At 30.4% G+C, this 27,237-nt stretch overlaps 1 protein-coding gene across 2 annotated transcripts; it reads left to right on the forward strand.

Moving 5' to 3' along the window:
* The first annotated feature begins 1,167 nt into the window (after nt 1-1,167).
* LOC106460048 (polyadenylate-binding protein 2-like) lies at nt 1,168-25,867 on the forward strand. Of its 2 annotated transcripts, XR_002610660.1 has the most exons (8): nt 1,168-1,792; nt 4,041-4,146; nt 6,278-6,345; nt 19,935-20,041; nt 20,694-20,781; nt 22,634-22,754; nt 23,455-23,527; nt 25,534-25,867. XR_002610660.1 is itself a non-coding variant. In XM_022386657.1 (7 exons), exons 1-6 carry the CDS (start codon nt 1,661-1,663, stop codon nt 22,739-22,741), a joined length of 609 nt encoding a protein of 202 aa, XP_022242365.1. In that variant the 5' UTR covers nt 1,168-1,660; the 3' UTR covers nt 22,742-22,754; nt 23,455-24,911. The 2 variants fall into 2 exon arrangements, 1 of the variants encoding a protein (XP_022242365.1); XM_022386657.1 differs by lacking the exon at nt 25,534-25,867 and having other exon boundaries at nt 23,455-24,911.
* Nucleotides 25,868-27,237: the final 1,370 nt, after the last annotated feature.

A 27,237-nucleotide genomic window follows, 5' to 3' on the forward strand; every position in this document is an offset into this window, starting at 1 on the left:
CTTGTTTCTTCATGAATGCTCTAGTATTTACTAGATGGGGTAAGCGGGTATATATAAGAGGAGAAGGATATTGTAATGTGTGTATAGAGAGTGAATAATTGAACTGCAGTCAGAAGTATTATTGACGTTCATTGTTATAGCGTTTGTTTAGAGCGACTGTTGAAGTTGAGTGTATCGATAAAGTTATATTCGGAAAGAATAAACCAGTTTTATTAAGTAAAGACTTGTGTCGTTAAAATTTCGTCGGAACGAAGTTACGGAAAATCAATTAACAAACGGAGACGTAACAATACCTTAATCCTAATCATGTAAAATCTAGAAATTTACAACAAAATAGTAACATATCTAAGAATTAATGTATGCATATATGACCTCTTAGGTAGCAAAAAATAATAAGAAGAATAATAAAAATGAATTATTACGTCGTGGGAAGGCATAAACAAGTATTCATATTTTCTCAGTCAGCACCATAAATTTGTTGTATCTTTTTAACACAAAACTACACAATGCACTTGCACCTCAGTAAACTTACTGCTTCTCATTGGAGAATCACTATAGCTTTAAAAATATTATATGAACAGCCAACTTAGGTAACCAAATATTTAACTTTTTAATATTACAGTGCCAAATAATTAATAATAATGGGTTTAGAATTTGTTATAAAAATCAAGTTATTTGCAAATGTTTTTCCACATTCATCTTCATTTATGCACTGCAAATACAATCTGGTTTATCCACTGCCCATTCAAATTCAGATTTTGAATCCGCAATAAAAAAAAGTTAAAAAAAAGCAAACAAACATCTCAAGTGAACGTAATTTTTATCACAAATTTAAGCCTTATTGGTTTCTAATACTCCACCATATTCGGCGCTTAAACCATAATATTTAAATAATAATTCTAATTTAATTGTCTAATTTTCTTGGGTTTTTTAGATAGTTGATATTATCGACATATTTTACAATTTTAACTACGCTTTTAGTTGACAGTAGTGTTTTTTATATTGCATCACAATAATACAGATAATAACATTCGTTTTAATTCCTCAAAATAGATAATTTTCCTTTGTTTGAAAGTTTTAGGGGCGCTGTATTATGCCCAATGATAACTGTAGTAAGATGGAATTGAATTGACAAAGAAAGTCGATAATATTACTAATTGTAAAAAAAAGTCTCATATTTTAGTGGCTTAAATAGTAACTTGTTTTTTTTTTTCGATTTTCAGACATCATTCTGTTAAAAATTTCATGATTTTTGTGCTATTTTATATTGTAAATTGTATACGTATTAATTATTATGACAAAATAATTATTTTAGGCCTAGTATGCTGATTTATTTTTAGCCGCAAGTTAGTAAGTATAAAGTAGATTATGCCTAGCCAACTTTTTTTTATTATGACGTTAGAGAGTTTCCAACTAATTTTAATATAAGTGTATGTTTTCTGAAAGTTAGAATTAGTTAAAACATAAATCTTGTTAAACGTATTGAGTCAATCTATATAATAAAAATTGACATTTATTGTTGACATTATTTATTAATTATATAATTAAATTTTGAGAACTGAAATTTAAACTAAATAGTAAAGTGTTAGTTAACAGTGTGATGTTAAGCCAAGGCTTTACATTAGGATAAAAGCAATTTCCTGTGACATAAAAGAACAAGATGGCTGAGCATGGAAATAACACTGGATTGAATGCAAGGATCACATCACATGAAAATGGTGATAGTCAAGAAAATGCTGATGTAGGTCTTGCTTTAGGGGATATAAGTGAAGAACATGGTGTAGAAGACCCCGTAAGTATACCATAGTGGATTTTTATGCTTATGTTTTAGACTTGTAGGCCTTTTCAAATGTAATTAGACAACATTTTGGCTCTTAAAAACAATGGGTTTAAGTATGGTAATGGTTATTAATGTTAACTTACGATCAGAGCAAGCTATTTACCTAGAGTGAAACTAAAAAAGCAACCTGGAAATCAGTATAGCTAATGAAGTATAATTTTTTTACATTTCTGTTGATAAAGATTTTTAAGATTTTTTCTGGAACACATTGCATGAAAGAAGTATTTTTCTCATTTAATAGTAGTTTTTATGGTAAAGGAATGTAAATTTCTTAATATTGAGCATAGTAACAACAATGCATGATGCAATTACATATCAATATATTCTATGACCATTCTTTTGCATAGATTTCATAAAATAAATAATAACTCTAACATTTAAAAATGTGCAATAATTTATTGTATAAAGTTAAATGCAAAATATGCAATTCAAACTACATGTTTTGTTGGAAAAAATTCCATTTTTAAACTTTGGAGTTCTTATTTATTTTATACAAGTACTTATGTTTTATGGAAGTTAACAATGCTAATCAGTTTGTTTACTGAATTATTAATAGTGAAAAAGTACTAGTGTATTAGTTTTATTTTCAAAACAATGTAGAGAAAGCAGTGTCATGAAGATTAGATTTTAAGAATATAATAAAAGGTTAGGAGAAAAGTGCTAGACTCAGTAAAACTTTTGTTCAGTAAACCACTACTAAAAGCTGTATAAAGTACATGTACTTTTGCAGGTTGGAGAATTATCCATCTATAAACAATTATTAAAAGATATTCTGAAAGGCTTTTTCTGGTATGTTTTTGCTATAAGTCAAGCTTAAGGTATCACAGTAATTTAAAAAATTATAATAGAACCTACGTGTGTGGTTAATATTTATGTAGTATTTGTGGTTCATTAATCCACATAATAAATTTATTGTTTTAAAGTTTTATCCCACACCTTTCCTACAAGAGCATGTGAAAGATCTATTTTGTAGAAGGATAGTTAATCAATTGGTAGCTCTATTAGTAGGGCTGATAAGTGTATCAGTTCTATACATGCCATAATAAGACTTGTGTGAAGATCCATTGCAATGTTAATTTTCTTTGATATTTCAAGAAATACTAAAATACGTTCAACATAATACATCCTTAACATGAATAAAAAGCTTATGTGCCTGAGTTGGCTGTTTTTGTGATGAAGCAAGAGGTCTGAAACACTTAAGCCTCAATGTTAGATGTTACACTATCTGGCACATGATTCTTACATAACAGACATCTTGAAATAACATTTCAAAATAATCTGTACCAGGATTGCACTAGTAGTAGAGCTAGTCAAATCAGTATCCCTTCATATATATTTTCAAAGACCTAAATCATTTATACTAAACTAAGTGTAGCCCCTCATGTTCATATACTTATTCATAAACAGAATAATTTCAACCAAAAGTTAGTAGAAACTTGTATACTTACTGTAGTTTGAGTCTTGTGCATTACTCAAGCAGTGACCTAAAATACATTATGAGTTTACTATAGTACATATGCTTACAAGAACTTATAAGAATAAAGTATAGAGTGTAGTCGGTGTTCACTTCAGACATTATGGAAACATTTCAACAGTGGCTTTACAGCAGCCTCATCATGACAATTGGTAAGTTTTTGTTTTTCTTAGTCAAATTGAAAACAGACTTCATGTCCTAGAACTTTTAATAAGTTTATTGTATTTTCTTTATACTTCTCTAAAGAATGATTGATACATCTAAAAAGAAATATATCAAATCACAGTACATCATGCTTTTCTGGTTTGTATATAGTTTTATCTAGTTGCGTAACTTAAATATTAGGACAGTATTAAGAATTAATTTTTTCTCCAAATCAACTGTTTTGGCTGAAAGTTATCCCCTGCATTTTGTCTTGCCACTAGCTCATCAAGGAATATGTTGCTGCAGTAGATGTTTCAAACAGGAACTATATTAATAATAATTGTAATGATTTTCCATCCTAGTGTAATGTGTATACTGCACAATTTTTCAAGAGAGGAAATAAAAATTTGATGTCAAATTTCACATCTTGAAGAAAATAGTAACCTAAGCTTACTTTTTATTACTAACTTTTTTAAAAGCTTTGGCTTAGTTTTACTTTTAGGATAACAGGCTAAGGGAGGTGTGGGAGGTCAGCTAAAACTAAAAAGTTCATACAATAAAATAATTTTGCCTTTAATTCAGGAACTAGAAGCCATCAAGGCAAGAGTCAGGGAAATGGAAGAAGAGGCAGAGAAGTTAAAGCAGATGCAAAATGAAATGGAAAAACAAATGAACATGAGCCCACCAAGTATGTTTGTATAAGAATACTGTACATCAGTAAGTAGATAATTATCCTTGTAGCTGTGGTGCGCTTTTAATAACCAAAACTATTTTTTAAACAGAAATAAAAATCATAAGAAGTTCTTCAGCTTCTGTGTTATTATTCAGTTATTATTTTTTAAGATTATATAAAAGAAAAGTTTATTTATTAAAAGAGACTATAAAGTTATATTAATACTCCAAGAATGTTGGAAGATTACACTTGAGTTCATGGTTTAGTGGCGAAATTCCTGTCTTGATTGTTAAGTTCTTTCTTAGAATACAGTTTTTTATAGGCAATGATAAAACCAGGAATAAGTTTAAGGAGATGAATCATAATAAGTGATACATATATATATGTGGAAATATAAAAATACACATGTCATCATCTTACAGTTAATATGCCGATGAGAAATAAAAAATTGTATGTCTGTATACAAAAACAATTGGAAATTTACATGTTAACCCATTTTTTCTTATCGTATGAATTTAAAACTACAAAACTTTGAAACAAACTGCACAATCTGAAATTAATATATTGAGTGTGTGCTTGTGTAACAACAAAAAAATATTGTATTGCTGTTTTATTTTTGCCACAATGATTTTTTGCCCTTTCTCTTTCTCCGTCTAATTTATGTTTGGTTATTTATATCATTAACATGTGCTAGTACATAACCAGTATGTTGATTTTGTATTATGTTATATATATTTCTATTTTTTTAATGAAATTTTTACTCCCCACCCCTATATAAAAACATTGTGTTAATTTTGTTTATGTGTTGTATTTATTTTATTTCAATACACTTTGTATTTAATATTCAAAATTACCAAAAGTATTGGAACAGTACATCACCATCCTTACTGAATTTGCAATGAATAGTTTATAAGTTAGCACTGTTAGAAATAGATAGTTGGAGTCAAGATGCCAGGAGGAAAGGAGCTTATGGACCCTTAAAGAAATACGTGTTAATGTGTAGCATTGATAATATAGGTGTCCCCGAAAACGTCCGAGTTGTTCATACTCAAGTTCACTGTGAATAATGTGCTAAGAAATAAAAGACCACTCTCTACACAAATGTGAATTGTCTATTTGTCGAATAATTTGTTAGATTTCCTGGACTAGCTCTATCCCAATAGCCACTCATCGCAACATTGCATATAGAGTGTTAGCTATCATTGTGTCTTGAGCATCAAAATTAATGGTAATTGCTGCTTGATATTTGCTTTGGATGGATGTGTCTGTGATTGACAACACACTGGAGAATGTTTTGAATGTGTCATTATAATTCTGAGTAATGGTGAGGTAGTATCATGGTGTGAGGCTTTGGTAACTGGTTTGAACTAAATCTACTGGTAATAGTTAAATAAATTATGAATGGTTTGTTGCACTGTGATATTTTTTACAATATTGCACTCTTTACATTATTGAAATTCTGTGATATAGTACTATATGTCTTTAAACATCACTTCAGTCTAGCTATGGTGTAAAACAAGTAATATTCAAAATCTGAGTTAACAAAGCCCCCAGTATGCTGGTTTGAATTCAGATAAACCCCAGTGGAATGCTCTGGAACTCCTCCTAGAGGACCTCACTACACCTTGAGCCGCTCTGCAAATGGAGTGGCAGTCTATTCCAGTAGGTGTTTACCAAATTTTTGTGTTAAGTTTTAGTAATAAGAGTCAGGGCTGAGATGATTGTTGAAGGGGGGTTTCACTTATTAAAATGGGCTCTAGTTTTGAAACACAACCATATTTTCTCATTGTGTGCTGTACCAGTACTTTTGGGGATTTACATGCTCTTATATCTTTATATTGTTCACTGGCATGTTAGGTGAAAAAAAATTATGTTTTGGTTTCTTTATGTTGTGTGTGTTTGCTTTTACTACAGTTGTATCAGTGTTTGTAACATATTTCTTTTTGAGATGGCTTATAACAAAAATGATATTAAATTGTGTATCTGAGATAAGTGCACATATCTGCTGTTATGGGTAAGCATTTTAATAAGTAATGTATCTGTTGAAAAATACGTATTTTACAATTTTATAAGTGCTTCCAGAAATTTCCTTGTAATTTATTTTAACATTAATAAAAGGTCAATTGTTTTTTGCTTTTTTTTCAAGCTGGGTCATTGGGCTTGTCACTTGAAGAGAAGATAGAAGTAGATGCTAGGTCTGTTTATGTAGGAAATGTAAGTTTTTTTTTAGGTAATATGAAAGTACAGAATATCTCAGATACTTACTGTGATGACTGGCACTGCTGATTGTGCTTGATTATGATGTTTACAGGTCTCCTGTTTAAATATGTTATTGTGTCATATAATTCCAATTTTTATAAATAGTCCCCCCCCCCCTCCAAATGTTATAACTGGACAGCTGATGCATAGTTTTCTAAGGTAATAGTCAAGTATGTTCAATAACAAACAAATTTCAGTGATCATAAATGCTTTACTTAATCACAAAGTTACCCTACCTCACCCCTACAATCTGTAATCACTGATCATATGCTATATAGAATGTGTCTGCAGAAAACTATTCAGCAAAAGTATTTTCAAGGGTAGAATGTAACTTTTCATATGGCTGCAAAATTACTCCACCAATTGTGAATAAAATGGGAAGCTTGCATTTAACTAAAATTGCTATGTATATTTGCACCATACTTATAATGTTTAGACTACTATATAAGTATTTAGGTAGTGTTTTTTATTGTTGTTTTTTGTTTACAGAAATATGCAGTGTGTTGCCTGAATTATATTGCATTAAATGCATTTTTTTATCACTACAGAAAAAAAAATGCTAGATACATCTAATTTAATAGGATTATTAAAAATTGTTCATTTAAAAAGGGGGGAATAAGATGTGTAACTTAAAGTGAAAATGCAATAGCAAAATAAATAAACAGGCTTAAGGTTTGAGACATAGTGTTGATATTATTTCCTCAAGCTATAACTCCCTATATTGTCTCCATGTCTGAAAGATGTAACATTTGGGAGAGTCAAATAGGGATTTGTAGCTTGAGTAAATAATGTCAAACTATGTCTCAAACCTTAAGTTTGTTTTTTACTTTTTTTTTCGATAGCATTTTAACTTTAAGCTACTGATCTTGTATTTTTTTGAAGATCTGCATCTCCTACCTTTTTAGATTAACAATTTTTAATAGTATTGTTTCTTTAGTGTTTTTTAATGTCCATCTTGGACATAAGTTTGTATGATAGCAATACTGTCCTGTTTGAAACAGTTTTGTTAATGAAATACATAGTTGGTGTTTGATGCTATCTTGGTAAACAATGACATACTTTGGATTGACTTCTTGCAGATTGGATGGCTATTGCTCCTGATATCATTGCCACAATGTTATAATTGATAATGGTACTGCATGCATGATCATTATATTGCAAGGTGATCAACATACCACATGTTATGTATATGCTTGTAAAATATATTTATCTGCTGTATTTATACCTAGCTATATGGAAAGTCTGTGAACACTGGATTGGAAGGACTACTGAATTATACTGGAATGGTGCATGTACTGAATTTTGTAACTGCATGTGTTTTATACATGCATGCATATGCAATGCATGTTGACTAGTATTTATATCTATCTATATATATACATGCAGGCTTTATAGTTTTTTAAGTTATAAAGCTGTATATATATATAGATAGCCATATGAATTTTTAAAGTTGTATAGATGCATGCATATATATTCAATTCAAATATAACACAATGTGTCATAATAGGATATGTATACAAATAAGCATTTGTAATATTTCTTATAGTTGCTATATTTTCCTCTTCTCTGCTGGTCATGATTTTGCTGCAGCTGGCCAGATTTCCGCTTACGATGACATTCTGCATGCTCTACAAGGTTGAAAATGTGTAGTTAACAATTATGAATTGATTATTTCTGAAATTTCTAGGATCCTCTTCCACTGTGACAATCCTAAACTCTGGTGGGCCATTGCTGATGCACACTTGATTTGAAACTAAATATTTTCTAAATAAAATATATTGTGAAAAAATTTCTGCCATCTCCTGCTTGCTTAATTCTTGCCACTCCTTACTGTCAGCTTCAAGTATGGCTACTAAATTTGTATTATCTATAAAAATTGCAATCTCACAGTGCTGGCTATAATTCAACACTTAACATCAGCTATCACCATGATTGCCTATCTGTTGTTCAGAACTGAGCTTGGTGCTATCTTTTAAACTATGGCTTAAAGATTTCTGTTGTGGGAGACAGCCTAGACATTTGTGTAACATGGCCAAAATCGATCATGCAGTGGCAAAAAACAACAACTGTGATCCTGTCAGAAGTGTTGTGTCAGAAGGGGCAGGAATCCTATTCATAAACAAATAATACACATTTTCAATACAGTTGCAATAATAAGTTAATAATCGTTATGGTACAGGTTTCATTCCTGCAATATAAGCATTAAATTACATCCACAGATTGCACGCAGATATATACATATGCTTGTAGTAGATTATGAGACTCCATATTGTAAACCACAGACTGCATTAAAATGATTGGGTGTGAACAGCTGTTATTTACTAGGTAGTCAAATAGACTTAACAACTACCCTATACAATGTACAATGATGTGTTTAGTGATATTGCTCAGGATTTTTTACAATACTGGCAGCCATTTTTTGCTGTAGGCTGGTGAAACAATATTAAATAATAAAGAGAATAAATGGGTGATCCCTTTTATGAACCATTACCGTGGTTCATGATATTTATATAAAATCTAGTGGTGATGAATTTGGGAAAGTTATTATAATGTTTTATTTATGTGCTTAATAAAGCCAGTGGTATCACAGCCACTTTGCTGGTTGCAAACCACAGATTGTATCAAATAATAGACAATGGAAAAATTTAAATAAAGTGTAGTTGTAATTCTCAAGGTTTTACATAAAAAATAACAATATACAACAAAAACAATGAACATTATAATCAAAGACTTGCATCTACAAGTTGAAATGTATACCAAATCTTTTCTGAATTACATTTCTAACCTTTTTCCTTCACTTTATTCCATTAATTATGTGAGAATTGCTGTTGAAACTTGTTTCATGAAAACTATGAAACCTTGTGTGTAGAGTCATCTAGATGGCTGTACATCTCTTCTTAGCTTTCACCCATCTATTGAAAATATCACTTGGAGTGATAATGGCAATGATTTCTTACTTGCAAGCCATTATTGACAAGTAGCCCAATCTGTTGTATCACATAGTCGACCAAAGTCTTGTTTTCACTAGTTTCATCATACTAAAGACTTTCATTTTCAGCTGAAGTGACTGGGGAATTCATGAGATTTAATAAGTCATTATATCAATTCATTTAAGTTAGTAATAGCTTAGAATGTAGATTGCAACATGATAAATCACTGAAAATTTTCTTTTTGCCAAATGGTTTCATGTTCTGTTTGGTAAATCAAACTCCACAAGATTAGGTAAAATTTAAAGCTTGTTTTATAGTTATTGTTCAGTTTTTGAAAATCCAAATTAGTTCTGTAAAGTTGTTTGCTATAACTGGTGTCAGGAGCTAACTAACAAAAAAGTCAAAACAAGAGATAACAAGGGAATACAAAGTTTGTTTTTACAGAATGGTTTTGCATTTGTTAAAAACTCTATTGTTGAGTAAAAGTTGAAGCTCATTTCATGCTTCAAGTTACATTTTCAAAAACCTTAACTGCAAAAATAAAAGAGCCCTTTGACGAAATTTTAGCAAAGGTTTACCTTAATGCAGTGATAAAAAGGAATCCAATACAGAATTTCTTGTCACGAAGTGGTTCTGTATTTGGTGAGGTAATTGTTGAACTATATGGAAAAAGTTTAAAAGCATTTAAGATAACACTGCAATGTGACGTTTCTTGTTACTTAAAGATATTTTTTGCATTTGGTAAACCACATGCTGCACCATGAAATAAAATTTTATACTTGTTTTTTGGTTTATATAGTTTTTAAAAACTGAAGGCCCAAGTTTTACTAAGGTGGAGCATTTAAACTATTCTTTAAAGTATTATACTATTGCATAGTGTTATCTGGTATGGTGAATTATGGCAGATTTAGAAGATATAAAAGCATTATAAAACATTAACTTTTAAAATCAAGAAAATAATGAATTGTTGATGTTACTTTTTCTTTTAACCTACTGAGATGGGTCTGATGGGTCTTCCTATGGACCTACATTCAAAATTTTATTGAACTACTATTTTATTAATGTATGTCAATAAGTGTGGTATCTAATTATAGATTATAATTCAAATTTCACTATTATGTTTTAGTTAATTTCTTGTTTTAAAAATAAAAACAAAATCCTAAATATCAATTTTTGTGTGTCATATGGTTTGTTGAATGCAGCTTTGGTTCAAATTAGATGTTTGTGATGTCCACATACAAAGTCTATAGTTTCTTACAAATTAGAAACTCAAATTACGATATTGGCAAGCTAAAATATAAAATAAGAACCTCCTATCTTTTCTATTTCCTGAGATATTATGTTTATTGAATCAACCGAGGTGGCCCTGCTCACCTCTTCTGTACTTGCTTACATACACCTACTTTGTCCAATGAAGTATGTATAACCAATTGAAAGCTCAGAATATCTCCCATGTAATTTTCACAGCCTCTGTGAAATGTTATGTGGGAAAACCCTTTCTTTTCATGGTAGATTCCAACCAATAAGGTAAGACATTATGGAGCTCAAATAATAATTTTTTTAGACTCAAATAAAGGGTAATTACTAAGCCTGATAGATTATAGTGGAATTTTATGGTATTGGTACAGTAATTTATGATAATTTGTTATTTCAAAATGTATAAAGCCTAAAAAAATATTTTCTTTTACATCATTCACTTGCAAAATTTGATAAGGCTTAACAAATTACGGCAAGCAGCAAATGAGTACAAAGTTTGTAACAAGAAGAAATAATTGTTTTCTATACTTCTTTATATACTGTTCTATGTTTTAAGAAAAATAACTGAAATTTAAGAACTGATTTGTATATAGTAATAATGTATATACCTATATAAGGTATTATAACCGAAATGTGACTCTATTTTATAAAATACTGGTCTACTAGTACAAAGCCAAGACATTTCACATTGTAAAAGCCAGTGCTATATTGTTGGATATGTTAACATGAGTGCACATCACTTCAGTAGTGTTAGTCAGACACTCCTGAAAAGTCAATAAAATAAAAATAATAGATATATGTATAATGTTATGAGATTTAAGATATTTATACACTGAACACTTGTGATTGTTATAATTTGTAGTCATTCTAAAACAAAAAAGGCATAACTTATATCTATTTCCCAATTTTTTATGTTGGTTACGAGGTCGGTCAAATCGATCAAACCCATACAGAGATACAATAGTGAAAATAACAGATAAAATATAAATTTGTTTTCTCAAAAGACAGTTGAGAATTATCTGGAGGTTATAGAGCTTTTTCATGTGAAATTTGACAATTTTTTGATCCATAAAAGTATTTTTATCTGAAAATAAAAGTTACTTTGCATGTTGGATAGTCAACATTTGAAAATAAAAAATGCATGAGCAAATAATTAATTAAAAAATTTAAAAACTTAATTAAAAAATCTGATATTTTGTGTACAGATGCCTTTTAATGTTTACTGATAAATGAAAAATTTCTTAAAGATGATTACACATTTAAAAAAGTTATAGTATAACTGCTTTATGGTTACTTTTGGGGATACAGGCTGGGTGGAATCCACCCACCTGTAGTAGAAGGGTTAAAAGAATAAAACAAACTTCGAAATATATTATTTAGTTATTATACCTTGACCTATATTTTGTTTTCATACCAAGAATTAGATCGATTTTATTTGTCTCCATACTTCCATTTTTTTTCTTTGTTTGGAATCTGTGTTCTTGTGAAATCATGTATTCACGTGTTTGATGACTATTATTAAACTGTAGGCCTATCATATTCTGTCATGTCACCTCTTTTAGCTGTTTTTGATGTTTACTTCCACTTATACTACCCTATATGGTTATTTTTTGTCTCTTTATACAGTTTATGCATATTGCTTCAGTGCATAACCTGGTCTGTTAAGGCTTTTTGTTTGGATGTTGTTTTGTAATTATTGTTTCTCATTTTAGTTTCACACTTATTTTAAATTTTACTTAATTTTCTGTTCAGTTTTCAACTTTTTTCTCGTTTATTGTGCACTTTGAGATATATTTAAAGGAAATTTACAGCAATATGTGTGTTTAAACATTGAATTATTATTTTATATCTTAACTCTTGATATGGGTAGGTAAAAGTACTCATGTCATGTCTTTTTAAAGTTACATTCTAAATGTAATTAAGCTATTTTATTATCAATGTTTGCAAATATATCTTGCATCAAAATGTAGTTAATAAATCAACTCTTAATATTATAAAAGTTTTAATTTCTTTATTTCAAAAGGAAATATTTAGATAAATTTTCAATCTCACCTTGTCTGTATAATTTGACATTTATTCACTCCAACTTGCCTATTTTATATTTTGTCATCATCCCTCTATGATGCCCTGAGTTCAACATAAATTACTCATTACAATACAGTTATTACTAAGGCATAGTACATTTGTTATTGCCTTCAGTCTTCTTTGTTTATGGAAATATACACCAGAAAGTCAAACCCACTTCCCATGCTATTTTATCAGTTCTCTCTTTCACAAATTCTCAATAATTCTCTATGATATTTGCTATTACTTAATCTATAACTAATAGAAAGATAAAAAAAAAGCTTTAATATATGCAATGACATATACTGGTACATTGTAGAGGTTTTGAGATTTTTTACTTAAAAATTTAAAGTTGCTATTGCAAAGTTAAGATTGAACATCTAAGGGAATTATATTAAGGTACTTGTTATGCAAATGAAATTTGAAAGCTGTAAGATAGAAAAACATTTTATTTTTAAATGAAAATGAAATTTTAGGGTAATCAGTCTCTGAGTCATGCTCTGATTTCATATATTCACAGACAAATTTTTGGTAAAAATACAGTAAATACCTACATGTAGTGCAACCCTACATATAATGTGCAGTATATTGTTTGGCCTCGCATACTAGAAAAAATCAATATGCCCATGTGTGTACACAGGAGGGTTCATAGGGGTTTGGCTAAACCCCTTATTTTTGTGATGTAAAAAAGTATGCTTATATAGTTAAGGTGCAGCTGCTTATGATTTTCTTAATGGTTTCTACATAGTTTACATTCTTCTGATAAAGCATTAGCATTTTTAGGGCTTGAAATATTGGCATTCAATGGCTTCTGTTGACACTTTGTAATTGGAAGTCCAAAGCCGTATTACTACTGTCAAGTTTTGTAGGCCAGATTCTTTACATTAGGTGTCTGTGACTTGTTGGTGATAAATTTCAACAATAAACAAACAGTAACACAGTCCACTTGTTTTAAAATAATGTCAAACGTATAAACAAATGTTCGTTACACTGTTGGGTATCACAATTGTATCTAGAGCCTTAGATATTTGTCTCTCTCTTTTGTCAAAGTCCATACAGGCTAGTTCAGTTACTTTAGAACGTAATTGACGAGTCAAATTATTCTTCTGTTCTCTGTTATTACATTACAGTGTGTGATTTAATCTCATGGCACCTATTGTTTTACTAATTGTCTGGGGTACATGCCCCCAGACCACCATATGTTGATTTTGCTTCACACTATGTGTGTTGGCTTTTGATTTGACAAATTAGAACCCCTCCCTTTCAAACATTCTGGGTACGGCCTTGATAGCATCCAGAGTAGTTCTAACAGCTGATCGGCCTTTATATAGTGATGGTATATTGTTGTGTTGATTAGTAATTGTACATGCGTATGTGAGTGAATACTATTGCCAATTAACTAAGTGTATTAATTAATGAACAAACAAAGGCTTTACTTATGATCACCTGTAGTTTGTGTATACTTTATTTTAAACATGCCCTGTACATAAAGCATATGAGAGTGACTACAATTGAATGTTATTGTGAATGTGTTATAACATAGGATAGTAAAAGCATCTTATGACCCAGTGAAAAAGTCTAAGAAATAGAAAACGTTTTCCTTATCATTATTAGCAAATATCAGCATATAAACTGTGCAGTTCTTATGGTTGACAAAATGAACCAGTTATACATGTAAAACTTGAAGCCTCAAAGATAAATGTCTGGAGTTCATACTTTTGTTTATTTCTCTTCGTTGTTGTTCTTGACTTCCAGTGATATGACAGTAACAACAATGATTACATCAGAATCTAAGATGTGTTGAAGCAACATTCATACTGAAAATTTCACCTGAAAAATACTAGAAGAATACTGTTCCCTCATGTATTTTGCACTTCATATTAGAGCCTAAAAATTTTGGAAAAATGTTTGAACTGTATGCAGGTATTTATAGTAATTAAAAAATATTATTTTTTTGTATGTACAAAAAGACTTAGCTTACTAAAAGCTTGCCAATTTTGTGAAGATACACTTACAACACTAAAAGTTATAGCATGTATACTTTCATTGATACTTCGTGGTTACAAGGTTGGTCAAAGTGACCAAGTCCACATAGAAAGAGTTAATATGCTAAATTGAGTTAATCATCGAATGTTGGTAAGTGATTTCCTTAAATAAGAGAGAACATGGACATTTTTTTGAAAGTTGTAACTCATTCTGTTAGAATTATCAGCCTTCAGATATTTCTTCATATAAAATTTTTGATATTCAGCACCTTATTTTATTTTTTCATGGTTTCTCTCAATCATCGTATTTTCTTAGCAGAAGATTTGTGGTCAGAGGAGAACCTTGGATTGAACCATTATAAGGGATTGCAACAAATGTTTTTTTCTCTCTCTCTCACAGATAGATGACAATTTGTTTCTTTCCTATGAAATTTTTACTGGCCCTCCACCCCAAATTAAAAAAAAATTCAATAAAGACTAAAGAACACACAGTAACACAAAATTCAACCTACCAAACTTTTTCAAGATTTCTGATTGGATATTTGAAATGCTTTTTAACTCCTCACAGTTGCAAAGAGGTATAGAGTGGTATACTGTGATGTCAAAAATAATTTTCTGATTGGTTAAAATATTCTCGTTCTCTTGACATACAATTGAGATTTGACAGAATACAACTTCTAGTCTGGGAAATGTAACTATTTTTTCATGTTATTGGCACACCAGATAGAAAACAATAAGTACTTTTTGCTTTAGTTCCAAGAAAACACTATAAAAGAAATTAATCTTTCAAAGCATCTGGTTTTATGTGTTTCAACATAGTTTATTTTTGTCTGGTGTGTAAATAATAGAAATAGTACAATTGAGACTTGCTCTAGTAACTACAAAAGAATGGAAAGGGTTTTTAGTTGATTAATTAAGTATAAAACATCCATAAGGCTAACCAGTCCTTGGTGCTGATGGTATTTTGAAATTTGTTTCAGAAAATACCATTTTTTACTATTAACCCTGTGTGTTCTGTGTCAATTTGTTGAACTGACATTATATCTGTGAAGCTATACATAGTTATTTTACTATAATTCTGAATTTATTTCATGTATCTTCATGAAATATGGCAAATTTGGTAAACATTACAAGTCTGTTCTACACAAAAATTCATAATTTTTAATAAAATATTTTGATAAAATATTTATCTGAATTTCTGAAGCCTTTACTGAGTCATTCTGCTTGAAAAGTGATTTCGATGTTAATAATACAAATACTTCTTTTCATCTAGTAGTTTCATATTTCATTTGTATAACCTCTAGAACCTTCTATATGAATATCAAAAGTTTTTTTTTGATAAAACTATATTTTATATATTTTCTCTATCTTAACACTAACTATAATGAAATAAAATGAACATTTGTTTCCTCCTTTGAATGCATCATTTTACTAGTGTCAGTCTTATTTTCAAAGTTTCTATTGTTAACATTTTCACATCTGTTTTATTTTATTTTATGGTACTTTGAACCATTATCCACATACAAAAAAAAAATCACAGTAGTAGGTAATTAGCCAACTATCACAAGCAAAGCATGTGCCAGATATATGATTTGCACTCAAGGAGTGTAAAACTAAGCCTTTCTTGGTTTCATTTAGTTAGTTTTTTCAAATAAGAATTCATGTAAAATTCAAATATGAATTTTAGAACACCATCTATAGCAGACACTAGAATAGAATGTTCCAAAACTATTATAATTTAACTGGCTTTCTAACTGAGCTATAAATAGGTTACAAAAGTTCTATTAGCTGTTCTGAGCTAAACAATAATGATCACAGACAAAGATTCTAAAGCCAACTGTCTACAATTCTTGACATAAGAAAATAATCATAATAAGATTACTGTAGAAGAAAAAATGCTCTAGCTATTGGTTATGAAAATGTCTGTCATATAAGGACACATGGTTTAAATAACTTTGTAAGCTATGATAAGATGTGAAGAACTTTGTTGGGGAGTTTGATTAATATTTCAGCAAATTGAGAAGGTAGGAGGTTCGATTTTGGTCTTTTGGTATCTATAGTTTGTATCTTTAATTGGTCGAACAGTGAAACATACACAGGAAGAAAAGAAAATCTATAAGGGAGATTTCAGAATGCAAACATATCACATGACACAGAAGTGATGATTGAAAATCTACTTAAACATTTTCCTTTGAAATTAAAAAGTTTATACCTAGATAGCAGAAAAATTTTAATTATAAACTACATTGTAATGTTAAGTTTTTTTTATATAAAATTGTTTAACTAAATGCTTTGACTACCCATGAAACCTATTGCTTACTATTAAAAAGAAACCCTAAGTTATAGTATTGAGTTTAATCCATCATGAGACTATTCTTTTACATGACCAGTGAAATGGTTGCCTATGTTCTAATTTCGAGTTTTTTTCAAATTCACTATTCCCGAGCAGAGCTGAGCAGTTAGTGGAAATTGCTACTCAATTATTGTATGAGATCGTCAATCAGTTATTACATCATCAAAGCAAAAATTGTAATGCTAACAATGAGATTTCAATATTCATATTGGGCAGAGCATAGAAGGCCAATTATGTAGCTTTGTGCTTAACAACAAACAAACACTGTGACTTTTTTTGATTACTTGGATTGTTGAAAACAGTAATAATCAGAAGCTCTAATTTCAGTTAGTTTATTATTTTTGTGAGTCATAATGAGTCAATTTGCGAGTCAATTAAGATTGAATTAATCAAAAATAATAATGAAAATTCGTAGTGGCAATATTTCAATTACTTTATTATTTTTGTGACATTAATCAACTTAATCATAATTTTGATTAATAGATTATCGAATGTGACATAAATTGATGTAACCAGTGCTCATGGGTAATAAATAACATTGATTAATTGAGTTAATCATCCACATCTACCACCTAATGACACTTTTAAATATCCTCTAAAGTATTTTCCAGGTGACTCCCCTGTCATTCATGAGTTTTTCAAAGACATCTAATTTCCTTACAGTATGATCCCATAGTTCACTGAATTATAGTTATTGAGGACTTGTTGACCATGTTTATTAATTTTTTGGAGAATGTTTGAGCAAGACCTGTAAACTTTATCTTAGGGGATCTACATTTCTTTTATAAAATTTCCTGCCTGTTCCTCATTCTTTCACCTGGACACTGGTTCATCTTGACCTCTTCTGGCACTCGTGGAAGGGGGTCAACGTGGTCCGGGGTATTAATGTCACTTCTTTAGGGTTATCGAGCACACAGAGGACTAAAACAGATTTTGGATCTTTTTCTTTTAGTTTTTACTGTTCTATGTTTTGTAGTGATATTCATTAGTTTCATTTCTACCTGTAAGTAATTGTATTGATTAGTGAATATTGCTGATGCTTATTTTATGTTCCCATTCATCTGCTTTCTTGTTGGTAATTTCATTTTGTATGTAAAAAAAAAATACTCGCCCATTTTGGAGTTTTTCCTGTTGCTATAGTTTCTGTCTGTAGTATTTTCACCAAGGCTGTCCGAGCTCTGGGCATCCTGTCTTCACCACTTGGAAATTGTTGTAAATTTTTTCCTGGACAGTAGGTTGATTCTATCATTTATCCTGTTTTGTACCCAGGTGAACACATTATAAACTCTGGACTTTGTTGCAAGCTTAGGGTGAGTTGTGCAAAAATCCAGGCCCCTTTTTAAAATTTCTTAGTTGTTCTCAGGAATAATGTACATCATGGTGTCTGGTCTCCAGCAATTCTGGTGAATCATGTACATGTTATGAAATATGGACAGTTTGAAACCATTGCATGATTATCTTGATGCATTTGTACAGTAGTGCAGTTGTTATATACATCAACAAATGAGGGAGATCTTCAAACTATAATGTGAACATCACCTCACTTGAATAGAAGGATATATTTCTTCCATCACTTGTGTTTGCTCATTGTTTTCTTTGTTAATAATAATCGGGTGAGTTTATATTATCATGTGCTTCCATGTTTTTCTCAATTGTGATAACAGTATCTTCCTGTGTATGAATAGCACCTTGTACTCTCACACTGGCAGTTTTTACTTCTAAATGGTATAGTGCTATTGAAGCAGGCTTAACTTTGAGGATAGGGTTTGGCTCTAACACTCACTCTCAATAACGTGTGAGCACTATTTCCATTCCTTTTGTTGCTATTCATTGGGTGGTCTGTTCAGTTGGTTGCATTAAGTTTGTATGAACATATGATCGTGCACAGCTGTATAAATGCAAGTTAGACATCAGGGTACGAGGTATGTAATTCCACATGGAATGAAATTATTATAAAATTAAAAACTATAAATTACAGAGAAGGAGTGAACAAGTCAGGAGAGGAAGAGAATAGGTCTAATTCTTAGCGAGAACAAGAGATATAGCTCAAGATTATGAGAGAAATATCTCCCTGAACTGTATTTTATGTTTTCCCAAGCTGACAAAAACTTACCCTGAAAGAAAAGCATTTCAGTTTGATTATTCTGTTAGGTCAGGTGACATTATATTCTAATCAGCATGTAATGCAGGTTTTTTAACAAGTGTAATGTGTTTGCAATAGTGTCTATAGTTTTGTGAGTAATGCATTTAATAAAGTAATAAGTTATAGATCCACCATTTACTGTTAAAGTGGTTTTATAAACAGTTGTTAAAAACAAAAATTTTCTTAAAATTTTATAAATTGAAATGTAGAAATCATGTAAGTTAAGTGTTAAAACTATGAAGCTAAATAGTTTGACATTTTAATTTGCAACTTGGTAATTGAATCACATTTATTGGTATACCAGTAATAAGATGGATTAGCACAAGGTATTGACTTTACAAAAATTCCAGTGCACGTTGTGATGTATTTCTGTCAATAGAATGTGTATCTTAAGATATTTTAAAAATATCTAAAAATGATCAAATTGTTTTGAATAGTGTGAGAAAATATATGAAGTTATTGCTTTTAGTAAATTGTAAGATCATGGAGTAATTCTCTCAGTAGAGAACAAAAACAAGTTTAAGTGTTATAGTCATTTGCTTTTCTTCCATCTGAAAAAGTCTGAATAAAGAAATAACAGAAAAACTGGTGAATGAGATTTTAAATGTAGTGTTTTAGGATTTGATTAATATTATCCTCAAGCACAAGTTTGACATGATCATTTTGATAAGTTCACTCTGCTTATACTTTTATAAGTTTTTGATTTTCCTTGTGCCCTTCATTTTTCCAAGGGAAAATGTTGATTTTCTGCTTTATTGTTTTTATGTGGAATAGTTTTTAGTACAACTGATATATTTTTTGACTTATTGCAGGTGGACTATGGTGCCACAGCTGAAGAATTAGAACAACATTTTCATGGATGTGGATCTATTAATAGAGTCACTATTTTATGTGATAAATTCTCAGGACATCCAAAAGGGTTAGTTCTGTATATGTAGAAAAAATAAACTTGATGTTGAGTGATTTTATTAAGTATGTTAAATTCATGTCAGCTGGATATGGCCTACTGGTTAGGGGGGCTGTGCTGGGGATCAAATGATCTAAGTCTCAAGCCACAGTATGCCTGTGAGTATGTCCTGAACCTTCAACTGTGGGCATGTTATAATCTTGACACTATAAATTACAGAGAAGGAGGGAAGAAGTCAGGAGAGGAAGAGAACTGTTTGGTTAAGAGTAGCCTTGTAGCTACAAAGGGCTATACAAGAGTGAGTGTTATATGAGATATAGTTTAGTTTAGAACTGTTTTGTGAAATGTAGCTCAGTTTTCAGAAACTTTTATGTGTCATAACTTTCAAATTGTGGTTGCAAAAACCTTGCATTTCATAGTATACTACATTGTTTTATAACAGTAGAACTTATTAGTTGTCCTATTATTTTAGTGCACTCTTTGTATCAGATATATTTCCTTTTTATGTCTGTGTGAAAAAGTTTGTGTACACTTTATAAGTTTTGTTGTTTCTATGTCAGTATCTACTTGAACATTTTGTTGAAGATATTTTTACATACTTTCCAGGAAAGAGAGTAAGACGTATATGTGTGTATTTATATGCATATATTTTCTTTTGTTATAGCTTTGCTTATGTTGAATTTGCTGACAAGGATTCAGTACAAACAGCTATGGCCTTAGATGACTCTCTTTTCAGAGGAAGACAGATAAAGGTCTGTAACACAGCCTGATAGAGAGGTTGAGTACATTATATTAAAACAATTTTGGAGCCCTACCATGTTATCACATCTAGTCATACTTAATCTGACAACCATGCATCTTGAAAATAGCCCTGCAGCATAATTTCCATTCCAAAAAAAAAGGCTCCATTGTAAAGCTGTCATGTTTAAATAGCACTCCTCTTTCCTGCAGTTTTCTCTATTCCATCTAGTGTGTATAAGGAGGATGGTTCCCAGTAAAAGTTTTAACAGCCCAAATGCACAGAAATCCATAGGTGCTGTGATTTGACTGGTGTGTCTTCATATTGAATATCATGAATGCCCATTTCAATGCAACACTTGAACTGATATATTATGGAAGCAACTTGTGTTGGTTTTTGACATGTAGATCTTTCTTGATTAATTTGTGTACTGCTGTTAGGGAGAAATATAGACAGCTTTTGCCACTTACCTTTGTATTTTCACCTGCTACAAGACACTACATTATGTTTACCAAGGTCGGGGTATGGCTTGTTGCAGACTTAGTGGTAAGTCTGTAGGCATATAAAGCTAAAAACCAGTTTTGATATCTGTAGCGGGCTCAACCCAGATAGTCCATTGCGTGGCTTTGTGCTTAAAAACAAACAAATGAGCAAACTTTCTGGATAGTCCTAGGTGCACCAAAGTGATCCATATTCCTTTTGTTTTCCAATGTCATTAAGTAAAAGGGATATTCCTATCTTTTATATTTTAAATCTTCGATGTGGACACAACTCTATGTTAATATTTTGTGTCAGAAAGGGCTGTTACATGCTCTGTCAAAAAGTGATCATTTTATTACTGGCATCACACAAACTGTGAAATGCCAAAATGTAGTTTTGATACATTCCACCAGAACTATATCAGCTGTGGTTGTCATGTGACTTGCATATCAAAAATCATTTTAATATAATGTACTCAAACCTCTTTGTATAAAAAATAGGTTAGGTGTGTACTTTGTTCTCATTGTTTGAAAAAGGGGATTAATTTCCTTCATTTCACAAGATCTAGTTGCTAGCCATTGCATATTGTTTAAATAAACTACTAAAAACATTTACTGTTAGATATCTGTAGATGTGATCCTATTTTTTAACCATACATCACATTCTGCCTTAGCCTTTTTTTTTTTCCCTACCAACTGTTCTCAATCAGTGCATGTTTTTTATCAATTACAGAATTAGTTATTGGAAATTGAATAAAGTAAATCTGTATTGTCATGCAAATAATTAGCACATATGGTATAATGCAATTCTAAGAAATAATATTAATTACTTAGTTAGTCTGGTTAGTGAGTTTGTAGACTTGCATAAAAAATATTATTTACCTTCACAAGGTGAATTCAAAACATGATGAATCAGCAAGGTGAAATTTTATAAGAACATAATGTGTATAAGTGTTTGGTAAGCTGTATAAAAAAGCAATTAAAAATACTGACAACAAATTTAGGATGTGAACTTTTTAATTTTATTTCATTATCTAAAGTGATAACTAGTTAACTTTGTTTAATATTTTTCTGGACTATGTATGGTTTAGTGGTTAACATGGGGAATATCAGAGGGTCCATGGTTTGTGTCCCATTATCATAAAAACAAATCTCCACACTTTTGGACTATTATATGAGTGGTAGTTAAATACCACTACTTGATTAGAGTAGCCCACATAATTGTGATGGGTGCTTTAGCTTAGCTTACTTCCCTCTAGTTTTTTTTAGTTTAAAATCAATGAAGGCTAATGTAGATAGCCTTTATCTATCTTAAACAAAAACCGTAAATAATTCCTGAAACTAATCAGTTTACACAAATGAAAAATAAGGTCATAACTTATTCAGGTGATGGTGAAAAGAACGAACAGACCAGGTATCAGCACCACTAATCGAATTCCAAGAGGAAGATTCAGGAAACCTTCCGCTCTTTTTATTATGGTTATCGACCAATGAGGAGAACATACAGGTGAGTGTTTGGAATTGTAAGAAAGGTGGGAAAAGAATGATCAGTTTTACTAACATAACTCAATCAAATACGTATTATTCTATTAAGCAGCAGAAATAGGACCTTGAAACTTAGATGGCTGAAAGCTTAAAGTTGAGTCAAACTTTTACTTTTTAATATAAAGGTTTTAAATTTAATACCAATGAGAATTAGCCTTGCATTAAGAATAGTAACAGATCACTATTAACTCTGTGACTTTGTGGAATGCAAATTTTAAAGTTTTTATGTATTAAAGAAAATCCATTTAACTGTTTTTATATAGTCTGTGTGTAATATCACTTGAGGTTTGTTTGGCATATTCTTTGTTTGCTGTAAAGCAGTTAACATACGATTTGTAAATGCTTAATTGTGTTGTTACGTTAATACTATTATTCAAAATTTTAAATTTAGATTGTCTAATTTTCCTTAGTAGTGTTACTTTGGAAATTTGCCTTAATGCTGAAATATTTGTATGTGTTTTACAATTAAATATCTAATTATGAACATTACAAACTAGTGAGTTTTCACAAACTACACCAAATATTTCACAAATGTAGTCTGTTGAATAAAAGTAAATAAAATTCACCCTTTTGCTAAAAAGCTGCTCCATAGTCAAGTTAGGAACATAATTTAAACAGTGATGTTTACTGTGTCTGATATAAAGTTATGTCGCTGAACATAGGAATAGACGATCCTGGTACTACTCCCCGTACTGAGCTGACTTGTCGATCTGAAGTACTCCAGTGAAACTTGTGGTAATCTTATCTTTTTGTACACCATCACTTATTTTATGAAACGTACCAAAGTCTTGGCCTTAGATTATTTCACTGGTTACATTACTTACACGAAATATGAAGATATGAAATTATATTATTTTAATGTTTTATTATCACCTAATAACATCTAAATCTTCTTGTCTTCCGTTAAAACTTTTATTTCTTTTTTTTGACACATAGCTTCAAAGTGCTTACATATTTTGCAAGTAGTTTTCAATTAAGACTAGTTGATTCTAGTTTTTAAAAGTTAACTGTGCTACTTTTTTCATGAATGTGAAGTTGATTGTGGTAATTAATGTTTATTATTTCACTGATGAGTCTAAGGATTTCCCCAAGGCAGTCAGCATTGTGTATAGTAAGCTAACAGGTAAAATTTAAATTCTCTCTCTAATAAAACTTTTGTGTGTGATGTCTAATTCTGACTAATGTATTGTTAGATAATGATGAAACCAGTATTTTTCAATCTGTAATGAGACCATTTGATTGCAGTTTTCTTTTGTGAACTGTTTAGCTAACATATGCTCTGAAAGAAAATCAATACCTGTTATTCTTGTTTTTTCTAATACAAAACTGAATTCTGCTTAATTAGCTTTGTTAGGCCTTTTTTTTTTCTTTAGTAACTGGTAATTCAAAAGTTTTATAAAAATTGTTTGAGTTTTATTGAATCATAATGTATGCACCTATATTAAATCATGAACATACTGTTTCAGCTTGTTCTTACCAGAACATTTTTTTTTATTCAGCCCTTAACCCTTGTTTAATTAGATTTATGTACCTCATTATTAGAATAATTGGAATCTATCTTGACTGTGCAGATCATAGGCATCTTGTTGAGAAGAAAATTCATTATCCACAGTAACTTACCAACACCAATGTAGTATTAATTTATAAAACTCAGAAAAAAATGTGTATCAACTAGTATTTTCATATTTTTCTTTGAACCCCCCCCCCCCCTTGTTATACAGACCATAAATAAAGATGTCTAACCATTCAACATCATTATGATAGGTAATCTAATATCATAATTCTAACACTTAGGTACAAGAATTGGCATTCTGTATAGTTTTTACTGATGCATTATATATTAGTTAAATATACAAATGTATTAGTAGTCAACTGGCTCAAAAAAAGCATTTAAAGGTATTTTAAATATTTGAGAAAAGTTGGAAAAATTTTTTATTTAAAATGTATCTATTTCCATTGTAATCCCTTCTCTACCAGACTATTGCTGGTATTTGACTGAAATATTCTTCTGACTATAACCAAAGAGTATGAAAAAAAACAAAGTCCAAACCTTCTTTTTTTTTCATTAATTGGTTTTGTTTGGTTGAGTAAAACCAACTGCAAAATAAAGCACTGAAAATCATTATAAAGAACTAGACAGCTGTGAAGCCCAAATATTTGGAAAAAGTAGTCTATGATCTGCTAGTCACATTCTTCTTTGCTTTAGTTGTTTCTTCCAGGTTCATGTGCTACTGGTCATCATACATCAGTCGTCCTCTTTTTCATATAAAAATATTTAAAAAAATGTAAAAGAAAAAATATGTAATGAAAGGAAAAGAAAAAAAAATGTGTAATAAAAGGAAAAAAATAAAAAATGTAAAAGAAGTTTGTCAATTAAAGATAGCTGTAACAACTGTCTGCTTAGTTTTTTTTTATGAAAGACAAATTCTACATGCAGATAACTTTCACATACTTTCATTTTTAGTTTGCAGAAGGGATTTTTTTTAACATTGTTTAGATTCTACCTCCATTTTGGGGGGAGGGGTCTTGTGTTAAATCTAACAAACGTGAAAACTGTTTCATGATTTGGAGGCATTTTCAGAAAAAAAATAATTGCAAGAACTTAAACCTTTATAGATTGAACTCTTGTTTTCAAACTGTTTATCATTAATCAGCTTTAAGTAAATTACTTTAAAATTGATTGTTAAAGAACAATATAAATTAGGCAGATCGGTGAACCTTATCTTTGTAACAAACTATAGGAATGACTGATGTGGACTTCAAGGACAAATGCTGTGATCTGCACCAAAACCGGACTGAAAACTTTACATTATGGGAAGAGATAGAATAGATTTAAAAGTCTTTTAAATTTAACAAAGAACATTTATTACATGCATGAGTCTTTGTGATTATACTGTATGTTTAGACTTAAAATTGCACTCGGTTTATACTAAGCATGTGTTCATTATATTTAACTGATGAAACTATGAAATTATTCAGTAATCAATTTCTGGAATTAAGTCAGAGTTGAATTATTGCATGGTTATGACCATCAGAAGAAACTCGAAATAAATAACACCAACATTGCAATCATCATTAAAGTACTCGATGAAGTTCTTGTAACAAATCATAAAAAAACAACATATTATTGCTACAAGCTTTCTATCATCATGTGGCATCTTACCAACTGCCTGAATACACTTTATGCCAAACACTATTTACAATAGATTTTGAAAGACCAAGAAACTTGAGCACTTCTTCAGGAGTAAAAAAAGGTAGAGTTTAACAGTTTGAGTAATAAATATGAAAAAGAAGTACACATCGTGTAAGTTACAAACTATCACTGTTGAGAATTAATCTAATTTTTTGTGATTATTCAGCTTTAAGAGAATGTCCAGTAAGGCTTTCTTATGATGAAAAGACAAAGCTGATTACTTAGTGGATTATCTTGGCTTTCATTTATCCAGTATTAAAGACATGAGCCTTGAGCTTAATGAATTAAATTTAAGGGTTGGATAAAAATATTGTTTGGGTGAAAACAAAGGCAACATGTTTTATTTGATAATTAAAGATCTCATTGATTACTAGGACTTGAAACACAAAAAAATTTATTATGTGTTTTAAGATGGTGGTTCTTAATCTTCTGTGTGAGAACCTTTGAAAAGCATAAAAAAAAAACCACACCTAAAATTTGAAGGGCAGATTTGGCAATTTACTAACTATTCCATGAGCCTGCACTCAATGTTTGCATATTGTTGACTGACTCAAGTTATTTCTTTTGCATTTACCTAAGCAGACCACTGTTGACTTTTTAAGAAACAATGAACCGGTAGTTCAAAGGTTTGACTCGTTGGGTACTGTTGTTTTAAGATATTTTGTAATTTTCTTTTTACTAAAGCAAGTACCTTACTATTTGCTAGTTTGCGTATGTATCTCATTACATACTGAGAAGGATTGTTCAGTTAGCTTTTGTTATTAATTTTTTTGGTATATTCATGAAGAGTGTAAAAATAAGTATTATTAGCTAATTTGAAGTGATATAAGAATGATTCAGATAACAATAAGGGGAACATTCCACAAGTATTAGTCACAAAACTATACCATCTAGCAACCTTACTGAAGTTAATAAACAACTGTACAATGCCACCCCATTTTCTCTAGCATGCCACATAACTCAGTAAACTAAATATAATTGCAAAGGACAATCAAAAAATGTTTACGTGCCTTCATACCTCACATTAACAATATCTTCTTCAGCATTACACCTGATATTCTAAATAACTATCACAATGTACACACGCTTGCTAGAAGTCACTATTCAGGCATAGTGTCTGTACCCATATATTTAAACATATATTAGTGGCAATTTATAGAGGTGTTTGGGTGAACCACCCTAGCTATCAAATTCAGACATTTGGAAGACAAAAGATACAGAGGTAAAAATGGTATGTTTACAATCATTAATG

This window comes from Limulus polyphemus, unplaced genomic scaffold, assembly GCF_000517525.1.
Source record: "Limulus polyphemus unplaced genomic scaffold, Limulus_polyphemus-2.1.2 Scaffold698, whole genome shotgun sequence".
Classification (NCBI taxonomy): Eukaryota; Metazoa; Arthropoda; class Merostomata; order Xiphosura; family Limulidae; genus Limulus; species Limulus polyphemus.

What these genes read in the sequence shown, in the direction of transcription:
- LOC106460048 (XM_022386657.1), top strand. Translation starts at nt 1,661, where the DNA reads ATGGCTGAGCATGGAAATAACACTGGATTGAATGCAAGGATCACATCA. An exon ending in AACATGGTGTAGAAGACCCC is followed by an intron (nt 1,793 to 4,040) that starts GTAAGTATACCA and finishes CCTTTAATTCAG; the next exon opens with GAACTAGAAGCCATCAAGGC. An exon ending in GGTCTGTTTATGTAGGAAAT is followed by an intron (nt 6,346 to 19,934) that starts GTAAGTTTTTTT and finishes GACTTATTGCAG; the next exon opens with GTGGACTATGGTGCCACAGC.